The sequence below is a fragment of the Leucoraja erinacea genome, chromosome 7 (genome assembly GCF_028641065.1).
Source record: "Leucoraja erinacea ecotype New England chromosome 7, Leri_hhj_1, whole genome shotgun sequence".
Classification (NCBI taxonomy): Eukaryota; Metazoa; Chordata; class Chondrichthyes; order Rajiformes; family Rajidae; genus Leucoraja; species Leucoraja erinaceus.
Window position 1 is genome coordinate 6,160,695 of NC_073383.1, and position 27,628 is coordinate 6,188,322.

The 27,628-nt window shown below is 47.3% G+C and overlaps 1 protein-coding gene across 1 annotated transcript; it reads left to right on the forward strand.

The window, feature by feature from the left end:
* The first annotated feature begins 2,197 nt into the window (after positions 1 to 2,197).
* Positions 2,198 to 22,521, forward strand: LOC129698593 (dehydrogenase/reductase SDR family member 9-like). The gene is made up of 5 exons (XM_055637702.1): positions 2,198 to 2,323; positions 3,612 to 3,926; positions 8,703 to 8,961; positions 14,803 to 14,966; positions 22,066 to 22,521. Exons 2-5 carry the CDS (start codon positions 3,614 to 3,616, stop codon positions 22,284 to 22,286), a joined length of 957 nt encoding a protein of 318 aa, XP_055493677.1. The 5' UTR covers positions 2,198 to 2,323; positions 3,612 to 3,613; the 3' UTR covers positions 22,287 to 22,521.
* Positions 22,522 to 27,628: the final 5,107 nt, after the last annotated feature.

Consider the following 27,628-nt stretch of genomic DNA (forward strand, 5'->3'; position numbering starts at 1 on the left):
TATGTAAGGACTCCTGTATATCGGCGAGACCAAGCTCAGACTGGGCCATCGTTTTGCCGAACACCTCCGCTCAGACCGCCTGGACCTACCTGATCTCCCGGTTGCCAAACACTTTAACTCCCCCACCCATTCCCACACTGACCTTTCGGTCCGGGGCCTCCTCCATTGTCAGGGTGAGGGTTTTTAACAGGGGGTGGGGGGGGCCTGGAATACACTGAGGGGGGGGGGGGGGTTATTGATGCAGTTACGTTGGTGGAATTTAAAAGATTTTTGGATAGGCAGATGGAAATGCAGGGAATGGAGGGTTATGGATTATGTGCGGGTAGATAAGAGATGGTCTTGGCATCATGTTCTGGGAAGCAGACAGGAGGATGGGTTGAGATGGAAAGATAGATCCGCCATGATAAAATGGTGGAATAGACTCGACTCGATGGGCCGAATGGCCTAATTCTGCTTATATCACTTATGAACATGTTCAGCGGCGATATTGTGGGCAGAAGGCCTGTACTTCTGCTGTACGTTTGGACAGGTACATGGGTAGGAGAAGGTTGGAGGGATATGGGGAGAATGCAGGCAAATGGAGCCAGCTGCGATGGGGCATGGACGACATGGGCTGAAGGGCCTGTTTCTGTGCTATGATTCCATGACTGTCAGGGTCTGAAGATGGTTTTGTTTACTTTGGCCCACCGAGTCTGCGCTGACCATCGAACACTCGCACTGTCCTATGCACTTGGGACAATTTACAGAACCCAATTAACCTACAAACCCGCGCGTCCTTGGAGTGTGGGAGAAAACCGGAGCACCCGGAGGAAACCCGCGCGGTCACGGGGAGAACGTGCAAACTCCGCACAGACAGCACCCGTGGTCAGGATGGAACCCGGGCCTCTGGCGCTGTGAGGCAGCAAATCTACCGTTGCATCATTTTGTCTCGACTTGTCTTGTGATAGGTGGACACAGATGAGGGTGGGGTGGGGGTGAGTGATAGATGGGTGGAATAAGTGACAAAGGCCGGTTGTGGAAAGGAGGCGAGACGTACTCTCTGAAGTACTCGCAAATGACAACCTCGTGAAAAGTGTGTGGCAGGATTGATATTTTGGACAAACAATGATGCACCATCAGAGGGAAGGGTCACAAAGTGCTGGAGTAACTCAGCGGGTCAGGCAGCATCTCTGGAGAACACGGGAGAGGCAACATTTCAGGCCCACTTGGATTAGTTTATTGCCACGTGTACCGAGGTACAGTGAAAAGTTTTTTGTTGCGGGCTATCCAGTCAGCAGAGAGACTATACATGATTACAATCAAGCCGTCCACAGTGGACAGATACAGGATCAAGGAAATAATGTTTAGTGCAATATAAAGTCCGATTAAAGATAGTCCGAGGGTCACCAATGAGGTAAATGGGAGGTAAGGACCGCTCTCCAGGTGCTAGGACGGTTCAGTTGCCTGATAACAGCTGGGAAGAAACTGTCCCTGTATCTCGAGGTGTGTGTTTTCACACTTGTGTACCTTCGTGGGGGGAGAGGAGAGAAGAGGGAGGGGATGGGTTTGGTCTGAAGAAGGGTCACCCATCCCTTCTCTCCAGAGATGCTGCCTGTCCCGCTGAGTCACTCCAGCTTTTACTGTCTATCTTGTGGGCTTTGTACAGGTGATACAAGGTGCAGGGACAGGGCAGTAGGTTGTTTGTGTGTATGTATGTGTGTGTGTGTGGAGAGAGCACCCCTGGGTGTCCCCACCCCTGGGTGAAGCTGCTACTCGGGAAGTGCTGCTTTGACACTCCCCTGGTGTCCACGCCCAGACTCGGAGCTGCTGTGAACCTCGGCTCCTTACTCCAGAGTCCAGGGCATTGGGCGGGGTTGCTGAGAGAGAGAGATATACAGAGAGAGAGAGACAGAGAGAGAGAGAGAGAGAGAGAGAGAGAGAGAGAGAGAGAGCAAGAGAGAGAGGCACAGAGAGAGACACAGAGAGAGAGAGACAGAGAGAGAGAGAGACAGACACACGAGAGAGAAAGAGAGAGAGAGACACAGAAACACACACACAGAGAGAGAGACAGAGACAGAGAGAGAGACACACACACAGAGAGAGAGAGAGACACACACACAGATAGGGAGACAGAGACACACGGAGAGAAAGAGAGACAGAGACAGAGAGAGACACACACACACAGATAGAGAGACAGACAAAGAGAGAGAGACACACACACACAGATAAAGAGACAGAGACAGACAGAGAGACAGACAGAGAGACAGAGACACACGCAGACAGAGGGACCCTTGTCCCGGCTCCACAACTGCGCTCCGGGCGCCCGGGACACGCCGAGCTGCGGGTAGGAAGGGAGCGGGGACGAGGGAGGAGGGGATGGGGGGGGAGGAGAGGAGAGGGGAGGGAAGGGAGGGATGAGGGAGCGCTGCTCTGTCCGCCCGCAAAACGGTGCGGAAGTTTTAAGTTCTCGGGAGAAGTTTCAGTGCGGCGGGTGAGTGGGAGTTAGTGAGTGGGGTGGAGGTGAGTGTGGGTGGTGTGTGGGGGGGGTGGGGGTGAGTGGGGGTTAGTGAGTGGGGTGGGGTGTGTGTGGGGGTGGTGGGGGGTGAGGGAGCGGGGGTGAGTGGTGGTGGGGGGTGAGGGAGCGCGGTAGCATCTTTCTCTTCCACCTGGTGCTATTTGTCATGTTAGGAGCCACTTCCTGCTACAGCACAGGTCCATTCGGCGCAACTCCTCTCCACTGGTTCCTATTGAATCTTTACTCACCTTAAACTTATGTCCTCTGGTTCTTGATTCCCTAAACTCTGGGTAAAGAATGTGCGTTCACCCTGTCTATCCCCCTCATGGTTTTATACACCTTTATAAGATCATCCCTCAGCGTGTGGATTTTTAAAAGGCTTTTCGACTTCCGAGATACAGTGGAAACAGGCCCTTCGGCCCACAGAGTCCGTGCCGACACTAGCACTATCCTACACTATACCGCTGCGTCATTTTGCCTCGTGATAGCCGAAGATCTCAGAGAAAACCCACGCAAGTCACGGGGAGAACGTGCAAACTCCGTACAGACAGCACCCGTAGTCAGTCTTCTCAAAGTTGTTATCAAAGTGTGCAGACATCTCATGTCTCACCAACCCCTCTTTACAAATTCACTAGTTTTTGCCCATTACAAGTCTGAAGGAGAGTCCTGACCCAAAGCGTCATCTGTTGATATTGTCCAGGGATGCTGCCTGACCAGCTGAGTTACTCCAGCATTTTGTTTTTTATTCCTTACAAACACCTCTCTTCATTACCACACTCTAAACTAAAGTTGCTCTGAAGATGCAAGATGTTGTTGGCCTGAAGAGGTATTATGGAAGCTCCCTTTATTTCTGACGCTGTGGCCTCTGGTCCTAGTCTCTTCCACTAGTGGAAACATCCTCTCCACATCCACTCTACCCAGGCCTTGTATACTGGTCATACACTTGTGGGCAGAGTCCGTTTTCTTGGGTCTCAACCCGAAACGTCACCTATTCCTTCGCTCCGTAGATGCTGCCTCACCCGTTGAGTTTCTCCAGCATTTTTGTCCATCTTGATCTTGAAGCTCATTTTAGTTGAATGTTGTATGATGAGTTTCTCATGAAGTTGTGTTCCCACAGGGATGTTTGCCTATCTCCTGGCACTGCTGCTGCTCTGGTTTGTGTGCTGGTGGCTACGTGACAGAGTCAGGCTGGAGAAGGTTTCGGACAAGCATGTTTTCATCACCGGCTGCGACACTGGTTTTGGCCGTCTGGCGGCCAGGGCCTTCGACAGGGTGGGGTTCCAGGTGCTGGCGGGCTGCCTGACCGAGGAAGGAGCTCGGAGCCTGACGACGGACGCTTCCAGCAGACTGAAAACCATCCAGCTGGATATCACCAAACCAGCCAGCATTGAGGATGCAGTGAATCAGATCACCCAGGAGGTGGGAAATGCAGGTAGGTCACCTGCTGATGGATGTTACAGTTCCGCCCGCTGCGTTTGGTGACCACTAACCCTGACTGGACATGCTGTCCTTTGGCATAGAGTCGTGGAGACATACAACATGGAAACGGGCCCTTCAGCCCATCTTGTTCATGCTCATTAAAAAAAAACCATCTAAGCTGTCCCACCGCCTGCATTTGGCCCGTATCCCTGTCCTAATGTCTTTTAAATGTTGTTATAGTACCTGTGTCACCAACCTCCTCTGGCAGCTCGTTCCATATACTCACCACCCCCTGTGTGAAATAGTTGCCCCTCTGGTTCCTGTTAAACCTTTCCCTTCCCACTGTGAGCCTGTCCTGTGGTTCTAGTTGTTGCCCCCCCCCCCCCCCCCCCCCCCCCCCCTCGGTCATGACTGACTGACCATGGGTGATGCATCCTGGTCGGATGCAAGCCTGGGCGATGTCATGTGGAGGACAGGCTGTTGCCCATGCAGCACGTCCCCCCTCTCCACGTCGCTGATCGATCCAAAGGAACAGCAGGGCCGTTACAGTTTGGCACCAGCGCCGTCGCAGGAGCTGCCAGAACGAGGTTGTAGACAACGACGAACTGCCTTAGGGGCTCCGACTTTAGATTTTCTTGAGGTTTACTCCTGGAGCCTTTTCCATGACTGGATATGGCCACAAGGCAGTGGAGGTTTTAAATCAGAGTTTTCCCTCTCCTAGATGGACCGCCTTCCCAGGCTGATGAGCCCCATCTGCCCGAGACTCATGGGGACGGGAGCGTCTACCTTCCCGTGCAGGTCTATAGCACCTGCCCACTGCCCTTATGTGTTTCATGATTCCCCTAATCTGTGTAAAAGATTCCCTGCATATCTATTTGGCCCATTTCCCTCTAAACCCCTTCAAGGCACTCGCCACCCTCTGTGTAAAAAAAAAGTTTTATCTAAATATATAATTGTTTTATATTTACATTGCCTCAGAAAAGCAGCCAGCATAATCAAAGACTTGTTCCTCTCCCCGCTCCTGTCAGGCAGAAGGTACAGAAACGTGAAAGTGCACACCACCACACTCGGGAACAGCTTTTCCCCCTCTGTAATCAGGCTCCTGAACAGTCCTTCCATAAGCTAGGGTACTGTCTGATTCATCTATATCCCATTGCGGACATTGGACATTGTCTATGGAACTGATGCACTACAATGTTGAAAACTATATTCTCCACTCTGTATCTTCCCCTTTGCTCTACCTATTGTACTTGATTTTGACTTGACTATATTGATGCATGGTATATTCTGTTCTGATTAGATTGCATGCAAAATAAAGCTTTTCACTGTACCTCAGTGCACGTGACAGTAATAAATTTAACCTCGGTTTCCATCCGTTGAATTATCAGCAAGAAACATTCTAGACTGAATTTATGAATTGTATTATCTGATCTGTTTTTATACAATGCAAAACCAAGCTTTTCACTGCACCTCTGTACACATGACAATATTAAAGCTGAAGCCCCCCCCGTCCCGGCTCTGTCACACTGGCGGAAGGCACAGATCGGCTGGTCCCCCGCTGCTTTTCGCCGTCCCCGCGGACTTGCACTGTCTGAAAATCCCGAGCATCAACGGCCTGTCGGCCGCAGGCGCATTGAGGGCGTATGCAGCGTCTCGGCGTCGTACACAGCGTCTCGACGGCATATGCAGGGTCTTGATGTCGTACGCAGCGTCTTGACGGCGTACGCCTAGCGGGTGGCGTTGCGCGATGACGTCAGGCCACCCCCCCTTGCAACCGTGCGTTGCGGGAACAGACCCAACGGGTCTGCACTTGGTCTAGTATACTATTAAAACTCATCTTGTATGTGTGTGTATGTGTTTTTCTACTTTCCTCAAAACGCTACGCGATAGTGCTTAAAATTTTACATATTCTGACACATTTTTCCCTTCCACACTGTAATCAGGTTCACTTAAGATTTCATCCTATATTTCACGTTGTTGACGATTCAAGTTTTGAACAAAGGCAACAAACAGTTCCCACACACACCCTTTTTCCAGGACTTTCCAGTGATGGTGTCACAATGCCACTCACAGTGCACCGTTCACAACGGGCGGGCTCTCAAGCTGCCGAGTGCCACATACCTCGCCCCCTCCCCCCTCCCGGGGTTATTCACCCCCCCTCCCTTCCTCCCGGGGTATTGACACCCCCCCGCTGCCCCCACTCCCTCCCAGGTTATACACACCCCCCCACCCCAATGCCACAATGCACCCCCCCCCCCACTTTGAAGCAACTCTTCTCCTCACCCTTTCCAACTTAATAACATCTTTCCTATTACATGGTGCCCAGAACTGAACACAATACTCTAAATGCAGCCTCAGCAACATCTTGTATAACTGCAACATGATCTCCCAACTTCTATACTTAATACTCTGACTGATGGCCATTTTGACCACCCCATATACCTGTAACCACCCACTTTTCTACAATACTTCTAGTCTTATCAATCACTGTGTATGTCCTGCCCATGTTAGAATTTCCAAAATGCAATGCCACACATTTCTCTGTGTTAAATTCCTTCGTCTCTGATTGATTTTTTTGAAGATGTGACCAAAAAGGTCGATGAGGGCAGATCTGTAGATGTTGTCTACATGGACTTCAGTAAGGCGTTCGACAAGGTTCCGCATGGTAGGCTGCTCTGGAAGGTTAGATCACATGGGATCCAAGGAGAGATAGCTGAATGGATAGCAAATTGGCTCCATGGAAGGAAGCAGAGGGTGATGGTGGAAGGTTGCTGCTTGGACTGGAGGCCTGTGACTAGTGGTGTGCCTCAGGGTTCGGTGCTGGGCCCGTTACTGTTTGTCATCTACATCAATGATTTGGATGAGAACATTCAGGGCAAGATTAACAAGTTTGCTGATGATACAAAAGTGGGTGGTTTTGTAGATAGTGAAGATGGTTGTGAACGATTGCAGCAGGATCTGGATCGATTGGCCAGGTGGGCGGAGGAATGGTTGATGGAATTTAATACAGAAGAGTGTGAGGTGTTGCATTTTTGGGACGTCGAACAAGGGCAGGACCTACACAGTAAATGATGGGCCTCTAGGTAGTGTTGTAAAGCAGAGGGATCTAGGAGTACAGGTGCATGGTTCCTTGTAGGTCATGTCGCAGGTAAATAAGGCGGTCAAAAAGGCTTTTGGCACATTGGCCTTCATCAGTCAGAGTATTGAGTATAGAAGTTGGGAGGTCATGTTGCAGTTGTATAAGATGTTGGTGAGACGGCATTTAGAATCTTGTGTTCAGTTGGGCACCATGTTATGGGAAATATATTGTCAAGCATGAAAGGGTTCAGAAAAGATTTACAAGGATGTTGCCAGGACTAGAGGGTGTGAGCTTTCTGGACAGGTTGAGTAGGCTGTGTCTCTATTCCTTGGAGTGCAGGAGGATGAGGGGTGATCTAATAGAGGTGTACAAAATCATGAGAGGAATAGATTGGGTAGATGCGCAGAGTCTGTTGCCCAGAGTAGGGGAATCAAGGACCAGAGGACATAGGTTCAAGGTGAAGGGGAAAAGATTTAATAAGAATCTGAGGGGTATCTTTTTCACACAAAGGGTGGTGGGTGCATGGAGCAAACTGCCAGAGGAGATATTTGAGGCTGGTATTATTCCATCATTGAAGAAACAGTTATGGACCCGTCCCACTTTGGCAAATTTTCAGGCGACTGCAGGCGACTTCAAGTTGCCGGCAGTCGCCTGAAAAACCGGCAAATGGAATGGCGACTGTCAGAGTGAAATGAAACACACACACACACACACACACACACACACACACACACACACACACACACACACACACACACACACACACACACACACACACACACACACACACACACACACACACACACAAGTGGTACACACACACACACACACACACACACACACACACACACGAAGGTTGGCACTGTAATTAAGACGGCTAAGACGTGTATAGTAAGTCCTTTAAAAGTGGTAGGGAGAAGGAGTGGGGACACTTTTAAGAAGCCAGAGATACACGGCTGTGAAGCTCGTGGACATTTACCATACCATACGTAGTAACTACTGCGTACGTTTTTTTCACAATGAACCAATACGAGAAACTACGAGAACCTTCGACTTCCTGGCGACCCACTAGGACCTCCTGGCGACCCACCTACGGCACGAGAATTCTCGCTACTCTCCATGGCGGCTTCATTCTAGTCACCGCTAATTTTTCAACATGTTGAAAAATTCACGGCGACCATAATGAGGCCGCGACTAGTTCCCAGAATGCGGGAACTCCTCACGACCATGAAGGCGACTCCCCGGCAACCGCCCGCCAACATGTTACGACTGCATAATCTCCTGAAGTCGCCTAAAAAGTTTCCTAAGTGCGGCGCATTAGACAGGTACATGGATAGGACAGGTTTGGTGGGATATGGATCAAGTGCAGGCAGGTGGGACTAGTGTAGCTGGGACATGTTGGCTGGTGTAGGCAAGTTTGGCCAAAGGGCCTGTTTCGACGCTGTATAACTCTATGATCATTCCTCAGCCCAACTGATCAAGATATTCTGTAATTTCTGACAACCATCTGCAATATCATCCACTTTAGTATAATCTGCAAACTTGCTAATCTTGCCATGTACGTTCTCATCCAAAACATTGATATGGATGGCCCCACTCCTTCTCCCTGCCACTCCCTAAAACTGTAATGGGCCTAGCACTGAACCCTGAGGCAGACTACTAGTCACTAGTTACTGTTTGATGTATAATTGTCCAACCTTGTCCCTGCAGGTCTCTGGGGATTGGTAAACAATGCCGGGATCGCTGGAGTTCTCTGCCCCACAGATTGGTTAAGAATCGAACATTTCAGGAAACCCATTGAAGTGAATTTATTGGGACCTATCGCGGTGACGTTAAAGCTGCTGCCGCTGGTTAAGAAGGCCAGGGGAAGGATTGTGAACGTGACCAGCGTGCTGGGTCGCATGGCTCTGGGTGGCGGTGGCTACTTCCCAGCAAAGTTTGGAATGGAGGCTTTCAACGACAGCTTAAGGTGAGGGCAGGATGGGACTGGCATTAGCCGCTGGTTTTCGGTGTGTCACAGTGACGTGGCATCATACCACGTTTGGTAAAGGGAGCATGACAAGCCTAGAGTCATCCAGTGTGACAACAGGCCCTTCGGCCCAACTTGCCCACACCAACCACCAATGCCCTAGATACCCACCACTGCTGCTAGTCCCGCCTGCCTGCGTTTGGCCCATATCTCTCTAAACCTATCCAATCCATGTACCCATCTAAATGCTTCCTAAGCATTGCGATAGTCCCTGCCTCAACTACCTCCTCTGGCAGCTCGTTCCATACACCAACCACTCTTCATGTAAAAAAGTTACCCCTCAGGTTCCTATTAAACCTTCCCCCACACACTTCCCTTCTATCTTAAACCTATATCCTCTGGTTCTTGATTCTCCTACCCTGGGCAAAAGACTCTGTGCATCTACCCGATCTATTCCTCTCATGGTTTTGTACACCTCTATAAGATCACCCCTCATCCTCCTGCGCTCCAAGGAATAGTTCTTACCTGATCAACTTCTCCCGATAGCTCAGGCTCTCGAGTCCTGACAACATCCTGGTAAATCTCCTCTACACCAGCTTGACAGCATCTTTCCTATAACATGGTGAACATTGAACACTTAACTCTCAGATTATAGATGAACCCTTTGTGTCCTTACAGCCCTGGTGCCCAGAGTTGGACCTCCTTCCTCGATTTCTACTTGCTGAGTTTTGTACGTAATTCTGCCCGTCATAGAAACTGCACGTTCATGTGAAAATAACAGCAGACGTGCTGCATTATTTAGTTTAGTTCTGTTTAGACTAGAGATACAGAGCAGAAACAGGCCCTTCGACCCACCGAGTCCACGCCGACCAGCGATCCCCGCATATTCACACTATCCTACACCCACTAGGGACAATTTTTACATTTACCAAGCCAGTTTACCTATGTACCTGTATTTCTTTGGATTGTGGGTGGAAACCAAAGATCACGGGGAGAACGTACAAGCTCCATACAGACAGCGCCCGTAGTCGGGATTGAACCTGGCTCTCAGGCATTACAAGCGCTGTAAAGCAGCAACGCTGCCGCTGTATTTGTGGGATGTATTGACATGAAAACTGCAGTACAATGGGCGGCAAGGTAGTAGAACTGCTGCCTTACATCCTGACCTCGGATGCTGTGGGTGTGGTGATTGCACGTTCTCCCTGTGACCGCGTGGGTTTTCCCCGGGCGCTCAGGTTTCATTCCAAAAACATAGAAACATAGAAACATAGAAATTAGGTGCAGGAGTAGGCCATTCGGCCCTTCGAGCCTGCACCGCCATTCAATATGATCATGGCTGATCATCCAACTCAGTATCCCGTACCTGCCTTCTCTCCATACCCCCTGATCCCCTTAGCCACAAGGGCCACATCTAACTCCCTCTTAAATATAGCCAATGAAGTGGCCTCAACTACCCTCTGTGGCAGAGAATTCCAGAGATTCACCACTCTCTGCGTGAAAAAAGTTCTTCTCATCTCGGTTTTAAAGGATTTCCCCTTTATCCTTAAGCTGTGACCCCTTGTCCTGGACTTCCCCAACATCGGGAACAATCTTCCTGCATCTAGCCTGTCCAACCCCCTTAAGAATTTTGTAAGTTTCTATAAGATCCCCTCTCAATCTTCTAAATTCTAGAGAGTATAAACCAAGTCTATCCAGTCTTTCTTCATAAGACAGTCCTGACATCCCAGGAATCATGTAGGTTTGTATTTTAATTGGGCCTCTGTAAATTTTAAATTGTCCCTAGTGTGCAGGATGGTGCTAGTGTATGGGATGCTCGCTGATCAGTGCGGACTGAGTGGGCCGATGGGTCTGTTTCCACACTGTATCTCTAAACTCTTTTATTAGTTGGAAAGAAAATTTGCTTCTTTAGGTACTTCCTGTACAATTTGTCATTTAATTAAATTGTGATAAAATGATGGTAACTGAAGAAACATTATGGACCCTAATCGGTTACGTGATTAATGAAGTAATGATACAGCTTTACAGGACTTTGGTTAGGCTGAATTTGGAGTATTGGGTGCAGCTCTGCTCGCCCAATTACAGGAAAAAAGTGGAGGGTTTGGAAAGGGTGGTTTACCAGAATGATGCTTGGATTAGAGGGTTTTAGCTAGAGGGAGAGGTTGGACAGGCTTGGATTGTAGGGTCAGGGGTGGCTTGTTGGAAGTAGATACAATTATGAGAGGCATAGATAGGGCAGACAGTCAGAACCTTTTTCCCAGGGTGGAAAGGTCCAACACTAGAGGGCATGGTTATAAGGTGAGAGGGAAAAAGTTCAATGGGGATGCGTGGGGCAGGTTGTTGACGCCGAGAATGGTGGATGCGTGGAACAGGGTGGAGACAGGTAAGAGAGAGGTGTTTAAGAGGCTTTTAGATAGGCAGATGGGAATGGAGGGATGTGGAGTTTGTACAGAGATCAGTCAGTTAAGGGCCTGTCCCACTTGGCCGTCATTTGCGCGTAAATTACACAACACCATTCACAGGTCGCGCACGACGTGACACGCACGTGATGCTCGCATGTTGCACATTACGCACGCATGGTGTGCGATGACATAGGCAGTGACGCGCGGCTGCGCGCGGCGTTGCAGGATTTTGTGATGTACAAAATCGTCGCGCGCCATCTGGGTGACACGCAAATGACGGCCAAGTGGGACAGGCCCTTGAGGCATCATGTTCACTAACCTGTGGGCCAAAGGGCTTGTCCCAGTGCTGCTCTGTTCTATGTTCTATGCTCAAACTGTCGGCTCACTTGCCATAACCAACAAGACATCTCAATACTCTTGATCCCTGAGATAATTACAATTACAATTGGTAGTAAGGAAGGCAAATGCAATGCGAGCATTTATTTAGAGAGGACTAGAATATAAACACAGGGATGCAATGCTGAGGCTATATAAGGCGCCGGTCAGACCGCATTTAGAGTATAGTGAGGAGTTTTGGGCCCCATATCTGAGGAAGAGTGTCCAGAGGAGTTTTTTTGGGAATTGTCCCAGGAATGATTGGGTTAACATGTGATGAGCGTTTGACAGCATTGAGCCTGTATTCGCTGGAGTTTAGAAAGGTGAGGGGGGACCTTATTGAAACTTACCGAATAGTGAAAGACCTGGATAGAGTGGATGTGGAGAGGATGTTTCCACTAGTGGGAGAGGCTAGAACCAGAGGCCATAGGCTCAGAATAAAAGGATGAACCTGTAGAAAGTTGAGAAGGAATTTCTTTAGTCAGAGGGTGGTGAATCTGTGGAATGGATTACCTCAGAGGCCAAGGCAATGTACTGATATTTTTAAGGCAGAGTTTGACAGATTCTTGATTAGTACCGGTGCCAGGGGTTATAGAAACATAGAAACATAGAAATTAGGTGCAGGAGTAGGCCATTCGGCCCTTCGAGCCTGCACCGCCATTCAATATGATCATGGCTGATCATCCAACTCAGTATCCCGTACCTGTCTTCTCTCCATACCCTCTGATCCCCTTAGCCACAAGGGCCACATCTAACTCCCTCTTAAATATAGCCAATGAACTGGCCTCGACTACCCTCTGTGGCAGAGAGTTCCAGAGATTCACCACTCTCTGTGTGAAAAAAGTTCTTCTCATCTCAGTTTTAACGGATTTCCCCCTTATCCTTAAGCTGTGACCCCTTGTCCTGGACTTCCCCAACATCGGGAGTAATCTTCCTGCATCTAGCCTGTCCAACCCCTTAAGAATTTTGTAAGTTTCTATAAGATCCCCTCTCAATCTCCTAAATTCTAGAGAGTATAAACCAAGTCTATCCAGTCTTTCTTCATAAGACAGTCCTGACATCCCAGGAGGAGAAGGCAGGAGAAGGCAGGAGAATGGGGTTGAGAGGGAAATATAGATCATCTATGATTGAATGGCAGAGTACTCTAGATGGGCCAAATGGCCTAATCTTGCTCCTATCATTAATGAACATGAATATTCTGACCCTCGTCCCATACCTGCAATGGGGGGAGGGGGTAATTGGGAAGAAGTAAACTACATCCTAATCTTTGGGCAAATGATATTGTATGAAAAGGTTAGTGATGGCGAGGAATGATGAGATCATATGGAATAGGAGTAGAATTAGGCCATTTGGCCCATCATGGCTGATCTATCTCTCCCTCCTAACCCCATTTTCCTGCCTTCTCCCCATAACCTCTGACACTGGTACTAATCAAGAATCTCTCTATCTCTGCCTTAAAAATATCCATTGACTTGGCCTCCACAACCTTCTGTGGCAATGAATTCCTCACTCTCTGACTAAAGAAATGTCTCCTCATCTTCCGAAAGGAACGTCCTTTAATTCTGAGGCTATGACCTCTAGTCCAAGTCTCTCCCACTAGTGGCAACATCCGCTCCACATCCACTCTATCCAAGCCTTTCACTGTTCTGTATGTTTCACATCCGCTGAGTTATGCAAACAAACTGAGAATTGTTCATTCTCAATGGTTCAATAGTTCTTTATAATACTTGAGATTGAGAGGGGATCTTATAGAAACTTACAAAATTCTTAAGGGGTTGGACAGGCTAGATGCAGGAAGAGTTGTTCCCGATGTTAGGGAAGTCCAGGACAAGGGGTCACAGCTTAAGGATAAGGGGGAAATCCTTTAAACCGAGATGAGAAGAACTTTTTTCACACAGAGAGTGGTGAATCTCTGGAACTCTCTGCCACAGAGGGTAGTTGAGGCCAGTTCATTGGCTATATTTAAGAGGGAGTTAGATGTGGCCCTTGTGGCTAAGGGGATCAGGGGGTATGGAGAGAAGGCAGGTACGGGATACTGAGTTGGATGATCAGCCATGATCATATTGAATGGCGGTGCAGGCTCGAAGGGCCGAATGGCCTACTCCTGCACCTAATTTCTATGTTTCTATGTTTCTATGTTTACTTGTACCTACGTACAGTGATTTGCATTCAGTTCAATAAAGTATTGCCATACCTAAGCACAGTCCCCGATTAGTAGGAAACGCATAGAAAATAGTCCACTGAGACCATATGCAGGAGTTGCCAGGTTTTAGGGTTGTTTCCAAAGTCCAGTCCGGTCCATGTGCTTGGTCTCCTGGAGTGGAGCTTGACCCAGGCGAGACCCAGGCTGCTGCAAGGCCTCCAGCCGTCACCTCTGTCCCATATGAGCCGGGACAACCCGTATATTGGGCTAAATTGGTTTGTCCCGTAAGGGACCGCCCTTGTCCCGTATTTGACTGCTATTACTCGGGTCGAGGGGACTGTCGGGTCGGAGTGCCACGTCCGGCCCCACCTCCCCCGTCCCGCTGTAGTGCAGCCCATGGAGTGCAGCAGCAGCAGCGCCTCGCCCGTGGCCCCGTCGGTTGCCAGCCCAGCCAGCTGTCCGACCTTCGGACCTTCGCTTCCCGCCGACACCACCACCCCTCCTTCTCATGGCCGATCATCGCTTCAGGAATTGAATGGGGTGCCGGACTTTGCGCGCGATGTCGCGCGGCCCGGGTCAAAGCTCCTCAGCTGGGCCGCCGGCTGGGCTTTGTGTGCAGTCCAGCACCCGGGCCAACTCATCATTCACCCAGTCACGGCCGAGTCGGTCAATGAATTGCCGTCGGGAATTTGTCCCTTATTTTGACCTTTTGCCCCTTATTTGGGAGTGAGAAAGTTGGCGACCCTATTCCCGATGGTCCAGCGAACCGTCATCCCCCTCCTCTCCTCGTCCGGTCATCTTCAGCCTTTGTGCCTCGGTGGCGCCCCCTGCAGCCGACCTTGTGGGCACGGAAGGTAAGACTCTGGTTCCCTCTCTCATCTGCTGGACTGTTCTAACCTATGCAAAAATGTGCCCTTTGTTCAGGCGAGACATGAAGAGTTTTGGGATCAAAGTTGCTTGTATCGAACCGGGGAGTTTTGAAACGAGAATGACGAACTATGACGTGCATCGCCACAGCAAGCAATGCGTGTGGGATAGCCTACCAGCAGATGTAAGGAAGCAGTACGGAGAAGATTATTTCTTGCAATGTAAGCAATATTCACCACTTCAACTCCTCAGAAATAAACCCATTATCGTAAGATTTACATTGTGAATATTAGGCATAGATATTTTATTATCATGTCTATGCTTTACTTAAAAAATATTTACTCATTACACATACCAAAAATCATTAAGAATTTTTAAAGAATCGATCTTTGTCATGAAACACAATTAGTCAGCACGGTGGCACAGCGGTAGAGTTGCTGCCTCAAGGCCCTGTCCCACTTTCCCGAGTTACTCACGAATTCTCCCGACTTTTCCCCTTGATTCAAACTCGGAGAATTACAGTAATAGCCAGCTGAAGGTACTCGGGGCTATTTCTTTTACTCGTGGACATTTTTCAACATGTTGAAAAAACGTCCCGACTTACCTGATGCCCCGAGTACCTACGGGCTGGTATTACGAGCTGCTACAAAATATCTATGGACTCGCTACGGACTCCTACGGACATTCTCCGAGTTTGAAGCAAGGGGAAACTCGGGAGAATTCGTGAAAGTGGGACATGGGCTTCACAGCATGAAAGACCCGGGTTTGATCACGACTACGGGTGATGTCTGTACGGAGTTTTACATCATACCTGTGACTGTCTGGGTTTTCTCCAGGTGCTCCGGTTTCCTCCCAAACTCCAAAGACGCGGTGGGCTGAAGGGCCTGTTTCCACGCTGTTTCTCTGAAAGTCTAATCTTCACGTCTGAAAGGCTTGCTAAATCATTTGATGGAAAGGCATTTTGAATTAATTTTTGAAGGCTAATTTCCATGAAACACTCCACATATGATTATAACTGTTCACGGCTCAATTATTACTAAACCTGGGTGTAGAGATAGCATTTAGTTATTGTGTTTCCTAAATGATCGGTTTTGAAACATAACTTTTGAGTACAGTATTGTGTAATTTACTGTAAGGCCCCTAGTTAAGTTAGTTTAGTTTATTGTCATGTGTACTGAGGTACTGTGAAAAGCTTTTAAATACTTCAATAAATACACTGTTGATAATTACCCAAATTGCATGGAATGGACATCAAACTATAGAATTGGGTGGCACGGTAGTGTAGCGGTAGAATTGTTGCCTTACAGCGCTTGCAACGCCAGAGACCTGGGTTTGATCCTGACTACGGGCCTTGTCTGTTTGGAGTTTGTACGTTCTCCCCATGACCAGGTGGGTTTTCTCACGAGATATTCGGTTTTCTCCCACTCTCCAAAGACATATAGGTTTGTAGGTTAATTGGCTCGGGTTCGTATACTTGGTATAATCGTCCTTAGTGTGTATAGGCTTGTGTAATTGTGCAGGGTCCGCTGGTCGGTGCGGAGCCGGATGGGCCGAAGGGCCTGTTTCAGCACTATATCTCTAAACTAAACTAAACTAAAGTGCACAGTGAGGCTGCCTGGTTTGGACATGGTCTGCATTTTGTAACTTTAATACTGATGGTTGTATTTCTTCTTGGAGTTGGTAACAACTTTGCAGTTCACATGCATGCACTTCATAGGAAATGCGTGTCTCTGCTGCAGCTTTGGTACCTCATGCAGTCGCATGTCGCATGTTTTGCATTTTGCATGGAAATGGCGCGCAAAACTGATCGAGGGTTCAAGGAACTCCATGTTTCATCCACCTCTCTGTCACACTAATGTCATTGAGGAAGTTCACTGGCTCTGGTGCAACAGAAACGTTAACCCCTCCTTCCCTGCTACGGATGGCAGAAATGTCGGTCGCAAAGCATTTTCCACTTTAATCCCAGATTTCCAGCATTAGACTAACATAGATTCATACAGCAAGAAAACTGGCCCTTCGGCCCAACTTGCCCATGCCGACTAATATGCCCACCTACTCTAGTCCCACATGCCCGTGCTTAGCCCACATCCTATCCATTGTAGATAGGATACCGGAGTAACTCAGTGGGACAGGTGGCATCTCTGGAGAGAAGGAATGGGTGACGTTTTGGGTTGATACCCTTCTTCAGGCTGAAGGTTACGGGAAAGGAAAACGAGAGATATCGATGATGAAGTAGAGAGATATAGAACAAATGAATGAAAGAGATACAAAAATGTAACAATGATTAAGGAAACAAGCCATTGTTGGCTGTTTGTTGGGTGAGAACGAAAAGCGGGTGTGAATTTGTGGGGGAGGGATAGAGAGAGAGGGGATGCAAGGGCTACTTAAAGTTAACGTAATCAATAGTCATACCCCTGGGTTGCAAGCTGCCCTAGTGGACCTATCCATGCACCTGTCCAAATGGTTCTTAATCTATAATAGTACCAACTCCTCCAGCAGCTAGTTCCATACACTCACCACCTTTTGTGCAAAACAGGGGCCTCCAAATCTTTCAGCATGAGGGCCACATTATATATTTGGCACATTTTTGCGGGCCGTAGGAAAAAATAATGTCAGTTTTATAAATTTAATGAGAGAGATAGAAAGAGAGAGAGGCAGAGAGAGAGAGAGAGGCAGAGAGAGAGAGAGGCAGAGAGAGAGAGGAGAGGGCAGGCAGAGAGAGGGGAGAGGGCAGAGAGAGAGAGAGAGAGGCAGAAAGAGAGAGGCAGGCTGAGAGACAGAGGCAGGCAGAGAGAGAAGGGCAGAGAGATAGAGGGAGAGAGTGGCAGGCAGAGAGAGTGGCAGGCAGAGAGAGAGGGGGCAGAGAGAGAGAGAGAGGGGAGAGAGAGGGGGCAGAGAGGGGAGAGGAAGAGAGGAGAGAGAGGGGGAGGGAGGTGGCAGAGATGGGAGGGGGAGAGAGAGGGCAGAAAGAGAGGCAGGGAGAGAGAGGCAAAGACAGGCAGAGATAGAAGCAGAGAGAGAGAGAGAGGCAGAGAAAGAGAGAGAGGCAGAGAGATTAAGAGGCAGAGATAGAGAGGCAAAGACAGGCAGAGAGAGAGAGGCAGAGAGGCAGAGGCTACCGGTAGCAACAATAAGAGCAGCTCCGGGCCGATAAGCTCCTCGACTCGACACGACGTCTAACTGACCCTCGCTCCATGACTGTCTCGCCCTGCGCTGAGTTTGCAGCGGGCCGCATGTTGCCATAGTTTGGAGACCACTGGCTTACGACATCATTTCTTCATGAAATAACTGTTGAGGATAGTATTGAGGACAGACTGTAAGGTCCTTCACATGTTTATTTAGCTTGCATTACCTTAAGGCATCATTTCTTCTTGGAGTCGAGAACAACTTTGGAGTTTACATGCATGCACCTTTGCTTAGGAAATGTGTGTCTCTGCTGCAGCTTTGGTACCTCACGCAGTCGCATGACGCATGTTTTGCATTTTGCATGGGAATGGAAACTGATCGAGGGTTCAAGGAACTCCATGTTTCACCCACCTCTCTGTGACACTAATGTCATTGAGGAAGTTCACTTGCTGTGGTGCAACAGAAACGTTAACCCCTCCTTCCCCACTACAGATGGCAGAAATGTCTGTCGCAAAGCATTTTCCACTTTAATGCCAGATTTCCAGCATTAGACTCATACAGCAAGGAAACTGGCCGTTCGGCCCAACTTGCCCATGCCGACTAATATGCCCACCTACTCTAGTCCACATGCCCGTGCTTAGCCCATATCAAAGATCATAGAGCGGAGCAAGATACTCCACTCCTGCATAATCCAATGCACTGAGGTGTAGTGCATAACGGAGTGGGACAGCCGACATTTTAGTATGCGAACACGACTTCTGTTATGCCTCTCGCAGTGTGACCAGTGTTGTAAAGGGAACAGTATGTGTGTGATATAGCTCATCTATCAATCCACATATTTTAGTTAATTTTCTTTTTAAATGTTTTCCCCCCTGCTTAATCTATCTGTTTCTGCCCATTTGCATCCCATCCTTCCTCCCCAGCCCCCCCCCCCCCTCCCAACCCCCCCCCCCCCCCCCCCCTCCCAGCCCCTCCCCCCCCCAGCTCCCCCCCCCCCAGCCCCCTCCCCATCCTTCCTCCCCAGCCCAGCCCCCCCCCCCCCCGTGCAGTTTCCATTGTATTGCATTAACGCACACTACACACACTTTTAACATATATATATATATATATATATGAATGTGTGTGTGTGTGTGTGTGCGCGTGCCTATGTGTGAGAGGCACCATAGAGATAAATAATCTCAAAGTTCCTTCTCATGGATCAGAATCAACTTTGATTTAAAGCATTGCTCTATTTCTCTTTTTAGCTTATTTTTCAGATGATGCACATAAACCATACAGGCAATTATATTTATAAATATATACATATAAATATATGCATATATATAAATTCACACACACACACACATACATATATATATATATATATGTGTGTGTGTGTGTGTGTGTGTGTGTGTGATATATATGTACATATATATAAATATATATTATACACAGACACACTATGATCTTTGGTCAAGAGTGTTTTATTGTCATATATCCCAGATAGAACAATGAAATTCTTACTTGCTGCAGCACAACAGAATATGAAAACATAGTTACTGTAAACAATATGATAAACGAGAGAGAAAAATAAGTTCAGTGTGTATATATACACACGTACTCGCATGTCTACACACACACACACACACACACACACACACACACACACACACACACACACACACACACACACACACACACACACACACACACACACACACACACACACACACACACACACACATATATATATACACATACACACACACAAAAATAAACAATAATGGTGCAATAATAATAATAATAGTTTACTGTAGTTCAGAGCTTATTTAAGGATGTCGTGTTTAATAGCCTGATGTCTGCAGGGAAGAAGCAGCTCCTGAACCTGGCCGCTACAGTCCTCAGGCTCCTGTACCTTCTTCCTAATGGCAGGGGTGAAATGAGTGTGTGGCCAGGATGGTGTGGGTCTCTGATAATACTGGCTGCCTTTTTGAGGCAGCAACTCCGGTAAATCCTTTCGATGGTGGGGAGGTCAGATGGACTGGCTGGTGTTCACAACCTTTTGCAGTCTTCTTTGCTCCTGAGCGTTCAAGTTGCCGAACCAGGCTACGATGCAACCAGTCAATATGCTCTCTACTGTGCACCTGCAGAAGTTCAAGAGAATCCTCTCCAACATACCGAATCTCCATAATCTTCTCGGGAAGTAGAGGTGTTGATGTGTTTTATTTATAATTGCATCAGTGTGCAGGACTCTGCACGTCTTTGTCATATGGGATGAAACAGAAGCAACTGGTGAAAACCCACGCGGTCACAGGGAGAACGTACAAACTCCGTACAGACAGCAAACCTTGTCAGGATCGAACCCAGGTCTCTGATGCTGTAAGGTGTCAACTCTACCGTTGCGCCACCATGCCAAACTTTAAAGTGCTGAAAAAGTTGCTGAAACAAGTTGCTATGAACCTATGTGTAGGAAGGAACGGCAGTTGCTGGTTGAAACTGAAGATAGAAACAAAAATCTGGAGTAACTCAGCAGGACAGACTGCATCTCTGGAGAGAAAGTCTCGACCCAAAACGTCACCACATCCTTTTCTCCAGAGACGCTGTCTGATCCGCTGAGCTCTTTGCTATAAATGATTTCAGTTTCCTTCAGTTTTAGCTCGGTATTGGAGAATATTTTATAAATATGTAAATCTTCTGAACCAATTTTTTCAAAAGGACATAAAATGCTCCATAATCATTTATAGTCTATTACTGCTTATAATTTTCGGATCCAAAATATTCCAAAGATGTATGGCTTTGTCTGGCCTGTTTAAAACAATACACCTGATGTGTAGGGAGTGATTGAGAAAGTGTGAAAAGTTGGAACTAGTGTGAATGGTGGATTGATGGTTGGGATGGGCCTGTTTCTATGCTGTATCTCTAAATACAATTATATATAACTGTAGAATTTGAAATGGTCATGCAAACTAAAGCATGAAATTAATCACCAGGAGGTTAGAAAAAGCATCTTAAAATACCCTCCCCATTACCATATCAGAAATAATAATCCTATCCATACAATGACTAAAAATGCCTAAACCAATTCAGCTGTAAACTGTTAAACCCAATAACCTATTGTGACTAGGTGAATAAAAATATAATTATTGATAATTTTGAGACTTCTCTTACAAGAGCAACATGATAGTTGTTTTTCCACCTTTATTTGTTCTTAGGTTGGATTAAAAATAAATAGGACTGTGAACCGACTTGATGAATTCTATTTCCATTCCTTTATACTACATATACATTACCATTTACATTTGCCGCTAGCGTCTAATTAATATTCGCAACCAGTAATTAGGTTGTTGTAGACTGCACATGTTGCTTCCTGAATCATAAGGAGAAATTAGTCTCATATTTTTCCATAAAAATAAGAAATATTATATCCGTGTAGTCTTCTCTGGATGAGTAGGTACATAGATTGATGTCAAACGGCAACATTTGAACAAAATTATTTTGTTCTCCTTCAGTGAGGCGCTGCTCGCTGAGAACAAAACTGGCAAAGTATTGTTTTTCTTTTACAATATGTGTGATGCACATATTTAAGCCCTGGTTTTCAATCATTGTTGTGACATCTGGTCGGAGTTGGAAACGGTAGCTATTGAAAACACACACCCATATACAATATGGATAATTGTAAACGCCATCTGCTCCGCCACATTTATGAACGTTTTATACAGTACAGCTGATATAAGGTACATAGGGTGGGTATCGATTAATCCAAGCCAACAGATTAACAAAAGAATCTAACCTCATGAATTCACTCAGGGTGTATTATGATGTGCTCTACACCACCCACTTTTATATTATCTGCAAACTTGCTAATCTGTTGGCTGGTGTGGGCAAATAGGGCCGAAGGGCCTGTTTCCACGCTGTAATGCCCCTGTCCCACTTTGGAAACCTGAACAGAAACCTCTGGAGACTTTGCGCCCCACCCAAGGTTTCCGTGCAGTCCCCGGAGGTTTTTGTCAGTCTCCCTACCTGCTTCCACTACCTGCAACCTCCGGCAACCACCTGCAACCTCCGGGAACACGGAAACCTTGGGTGGGGTGCAAAGTCTCCAGAGGTTTCCGTTCAGGTTTTCTAAGTGGGACAGCGGCATAAAAGACTCTATGACCAGCAGTTACCCATGATTTTATTTGTGATTCAGTAACACTTGCCTCTGGATATCCACAGCCTGCATTAGACGGGAGAAGCTGATGAGAATCTTGTCAAGTCGAGACCTGTCGCAGGTAGTGTGGTGCATGGAACACGCGCTGACAGCCAAGTATCCAAGGACCCGCTACAGCGCTGGCATCGACGCCAAACTGGTCTGGATCCCAATGACGTATTTACCAACGTTTATAACTGATTACCTGCTGAGTACGGACACAATAATCGACCCCAACGCTGTGTAAAGACTCTCGTCCCGTTTCCACTCGAATGTCACTTTAGTAGAAGCATTGATGTGAGAAGAATGCTTGGCACATCACACGCCGTTGATGGCGTATTGCAGGAAAACTAGTGTTAATGCCATTGGTACGGTGTGTGTGGACTACATTTATGTCTAAATAAAGAATCTGTTTCTGGAAAGAGTGAAGATCACCGTGTTATGTGTAGAATGATGAATAAAATATATTTGTGTTTGTGAAACATCTTATCTCTACTGATAATTTCTACCAATGGGACTCACCGCGGCATTACCGATACAGTCTCCTTGCGTTTTACACGTGTCTGATTTATGCGCTTTATGGAATAATGTGCTTCTAAGTTCATAAGTTCCAGGAGCATAATTAGGCCATTCAGTCCATCGAGTCCACACCATTCAATCGTGGCTGATCTATCTTTCCCTCTTAACCCCATGCTCCTCCCTTCTTCCCCCGAACCGCTGACACCCGTATTAATCAAGAATCTGGCAATCTCCACCTTAAAAATACCCAAATGACTTAGTGTCATAGAGTCATACAGTGTGGAATCAGACCCAAATTTCCCACACCAGCCGACATGTCCCAGCTACACTAGTCCCACCTACCCGTGTTGGCCCATCTCCCTCCAAATCTTCCCTATCCATGTACCTGTCTAACTGCTTCTTAAAAGTTGGGATAGTCCCAGCCTCAACTACCTCCTCTAGCAGCTCGTTCCATACACCCACCACCCTTTCAAAAGGTTACCCTTCAGATTCCTATTAAATCTTTTCCAATTCACCTTAAACCTATGTTCTCTAATCCTTGATTCACCTACTCTGGGCAAGAGACTGTGTATCTACCCGATCTATTCCTCTCATAATTTTATACACCTCTATAAGATCACCCCTCATCCTGCGCTCCAAGGAATAGAGTCTCAGCCTACCCAACCTCCCCCTATAGCTCACACCCTCTAGTCCTGGCAACATCATTGTAAATCTTTTCTGTACTCTTTCCAGCTTGACAACATCTTTCCTATAACATGGTGCCCAGAACAGAACATAATACTCTAAATGCGGCCTCTCCAACATCGTATACAACTGCAACATGACCTCCCAACTTCTATACTTAATTCTCTGACTGATTAAGTCCAAAGTGCCAAAAGGCTTTTTGACCACCTGATCTGCCTGCGACTTGACCTTCAATGAACCATGCACCTGTACTCCTAGATCCCTCTGTTCTACAACACTACCCAGAGGCCTACCATTAGGCCTACCATACTGTGTAGGTCCTGCCCTTGTTAGACGCCTCAAAATGCAACACCTCACACTTCTCTGTACTAAATTCCATCAACCATTCCTCCGCCCACCTGGCCAATTGATCCAGATCCTGCTGCAATCGTTCACAACCATCTTCACTATCTGCAAAACCACCCACTTTTGTATCATCAGCAAACTTGCTAATCTTGCCCTGTATGTTCTCATCCAAATCATTGATATAGATGACAAACTGTAATGGGCCCAGCACTGAACCTTGAGTCACACCACTAGTCACAGGCATCCAGTCCGAACAGCAACCTTCCACCATCACCCTCTGCTTCCTTTCATGGAGCCAATTTGCTATCCATTCAGTTATCTCTCCTTGGATCCCATGCGACCTAACCTTCCAGAGCAGCCTACCATGTGGAACCTTGTCGAATGCTTAGCTGAAGTTCATGTACACAACATCTACAGCTCTGCCCTCATCAACCTTCTTGGTCACATCTTCAAAAAATCAATTATATTTGTGAGACACGACCTTCCACGTACAAAACCATGCTGACTATCCCTAATCAGCCCTTGTCCATCGAAATGCCTGAATATACTATCTCCCAAAATACTCTCTACTAACTTTCCAACTGCAGATGTTAAACACACTGGCCTATAGTGCCCAGCATTTTCCCTGCAGCCCTTCTTGAATAGAGGCACATTTGCCACCCTCCAGTCTTCCGGCACCTCTCCTGTATTTAAGGACGACTCGTAAATTTCAACCAGGGCTCCCGCAATTTCCTCTCTAGTTTCCAACAATGTCCTCGGATATATCTGATCAGGCTCTGGAGATTTGTCTACCTTCATACACGATAGTACCTTCAGTACTTCTTCGACGGTAACACTGACTGCTCGCAAGACACATCCAATGACTGCCCCAAGTTCCATCCTGCCTTTCTCCTCGGTAAATACAGAGGAGAAATACTCATTGAGTACCTTGCCCATCTCCTGTGGCTCCACACAGAGGTGACCGCTTTGATTCCTGAGAGGTCCCACTCTCTCTCTAGTTAACCTTTTCCCCCTTATGTATTTATAAAATCTATTGGGATTATGCTTAATGCTACCCGCCAGAGCTATCTCGTGGCCCCTTTTTGCCCTTCTGATTTCCTGTTTAAGTTTGCTCCTTAGTTCCCGATACTCATCCAGGGATGCACTTGATCCCAGCTGCCTACACCTGTCCCATGCATCCTTCTTGTTTTTGACCAAAGCCTCAATTTCCCTTATCAGTCAAGCTTCCTTACGTTTACCTGCTTTGCCCTTCACTCTAACAGGGATGTACATATCCTGAGCTCTTTTCAGGACACTTTTAAAAACATCCCACTTGGCTGATGTTCCTTTCCCTTGGCCTCCACAGCCGTCTGTGGCAATGAATTCTACAAATTCACTTCACCATGACTAAAGAAATTCCTTCTCATCTGACTGTAGGTACGACCTATTATCCTGAGGCTATGCCCTCTGGTACTAGACTCTCCCACTCGTGTAAATATCCTCTCCATGTTCACTCTATCCAGGCCTTTCACTAGTCAGTAAGTTTAATTGTTTCATTAATACCAAAGCCAAATTTTCACGCTCGTAATCTAGAAGTAATGCCCTTGAATCTACGCCGGGCTGTGGGAACATGGGGAAGCGGAGAAGAAATGGTCTATACTATGGAACTTCTTCCACAGCAGAGTTCAGGAGAACCCTCTCTAGAAGAGAGGTAGTGAGTTCAGTTATACAGAAAGGTTTGGAGGGATACGGGCCAAATGCAGGCAAGTGGAGACACCAGGAATTGCAGCTGCTAGTTTACAGAAGACATCGATTGCTGCAGTAACTTAGCTGGTCAGGCGGAACATGGGTAGGTCTGCAGATGCGTCTCGACCTGAAACGTCGCCTATCCATGTTTTCCAGAGATGCTGTCTAACCTGCTGAGTTACTCCAGCACTCTGTCGTTTTATTCGCTGGCAAATGGGACTAGTTTAGATGGGGCATCTTGGTTGGCATGTACGAGTTGGGCCGAAGGGCCTGTGTGACTCTATGCCTCAATGGCTGAACTAGGTGGCTCACCATTAACTTCTCCAGAGGTCCTTTTGCTAACATTGTTCATATCGTGAGAAATCAATGTAAAGACAATTTGTTCATTTTTAAGTTTGTTTCTTCATTTAATATTGTGTTCCTGTATGTCCTTTTTTTTGGTTTAGACATACAACGCGGAAAGAGGCCCATCGGCCCACCGAGTCCGTGTTGACTAGCAATCCCCGTACACTCGCACCATCCCACACACACACCAGGGACAATTTACAATATTTTACCGCTGCCAATTAACTTACAAACCTATACATCTTTGGAGTGTGGGAGGAAACTGGCGCACCCGGAGAATGCCCACATGGTCACATGGAGAACGTGCAAACTCCGCACAGGCAGATCCCGTAGTCAGGATCTCTGGCACTGTAAGGCAGCAACTCTACAACTGCACCACTGTGCCGCCTTTGTATGTCCTCTGGAGCAGTTTTAATAAAAGATCTCCATATCTCGATCTATAAACAAATCAATATCTTTTCTCTTTCATTCTGTCAAAAATGGTGAGTATTTCCAACACAGATAGGTTTTGAAGATCTCGGTGTGGAAACGAGGAACCGCGTCTACAAAAAAAAAGGACAGAGAGTGCTGGAGTAACTCAGCGGACCAGGCAGCATCTGTGGAGAACGTGAATCGGTGACGTTTTGGGTCGGGACCCTTCTTCAGCCTGGGTTTGGGGTCGACCCTGGTCAATGGTTACGTGCTGAGAGAGCCCAGAGTAAACATCGTATGTGCGTGACATTCACATGATCTGTTCATGAGTATGACTTCTGCAGAAAGGGTGGAGCACGTGGTGTATGTCACCTGTCGGGAAATAAGGGATGGGGAGGCATTAATGTTGGAATCCAGTTCCACTGGGTTCCTGTTACTTCTAACGAGTACCTTTTGTTGAGAGGGAGTGTCTGGTTTACCACTCACGACTATACGATCAGGTTTCTCTCCGTGAGCCCTTGACAAATAAACGATTGGTTTAATTTTGTTTATTGTCACGTGTACCGAAGTACAATGCTATTAAGTCTACACATGATTACATGCCGGCCGTCCACAGTTTACAGATACAGGATAATGGGAAAAACGTTTAGTGCAAGATAAAGTCCAGTGAAGTTCAATTAAAGATAGTCCAAGGGTCTCCAAGGAGGTAGATGGTAGGTCAATCAATCAGTTTTATTCCTCACTTGCACAAAAAGTGCAAGTGAATTGAATTTGCCAGCAGCGGTACAATGAAAAAGAACACACAAAAACACAATAAAAATTTAACACAAACATCCACCACAGCATTCATCACTGTGGTGGAAGGCACAAAATTTGGCCAGTCCTCCTCCATTTTCCCCTGTGGTCGGGACCTCAACCCTCCGCAGCCGTCTCAACGGGCGTCCAGATGTGCAGACAAGGTAAATTCCTGGTATATCCAGAATCGGTGCTTCCCCACCGGAGACCGCGGCTTCAGGTTGGTGTAGGCCGCAGGCCGGCGTTCGGAGATTTAAAGTCCCCACCGTGCCGCAGCCAGAAGCACCGCAGACCACAGGGCCGACGGTCAGAGCTGACCGCGCTCCGGATGGTGTCCCTGCCGTGCCCGCGGTAGAAGTTGTTAAAGAGGGGTTAAGCAGTGAAGTGGGAGGATAAAATAGTTTATGAACAAAGTGTGAGCTGGTCATAAGGTCATAAGTGATAGGAGCAGAATTAGGCCATTTGACCCATCAAGTTTACTCCTCCATTCAATCATGGCTGATCTATCTCTCACTCCTAAAGGTCCTGTCCCACTGTACAAGGTAAGTCAGGAGTTCTCCTGAGTTTCCCCTGATTCTTACCTGGAGAATTACGGTAATAGCTGTTCTAAGGTACTCGGGGCTTTCGTGGACATTTTTCACAGTGCTGAAAAAACTTCACGAGTTACCGTGTTTCCCGAGTACCTGCCGTTACGAGCCGCAACGGGACATCAACGAGCTTCGATGTAGCCGCCACGTACATTCTACGTACTTATCACGAATTTGA

Excerpts from the sequence above, each read along its gene's own strand:
- LOC129698593 (XM_055637702.1), top strand. The coding sequence starts at position 3,614 with ATGTTTGCCTATCTCCTGGCACTGCTGCTGCTCTGGTTTGTGTGCTGG. Across the intron at positions 8,962-14,802 it reads GCTTTCAACGACAGCTTAAG|GCGAGACATGAAGAGTTTTG; the intron begins GTGAGGGCAGGA and ends CCCTTTGTTCAG. Across the intron at positions 14,967-22,065 it reads AGAAGATTATTTCTTGCAAT|CCTGCATTAGACGGGAGAAG; the intron begins GTAAGCAATATT and ends GGATATCCACAG.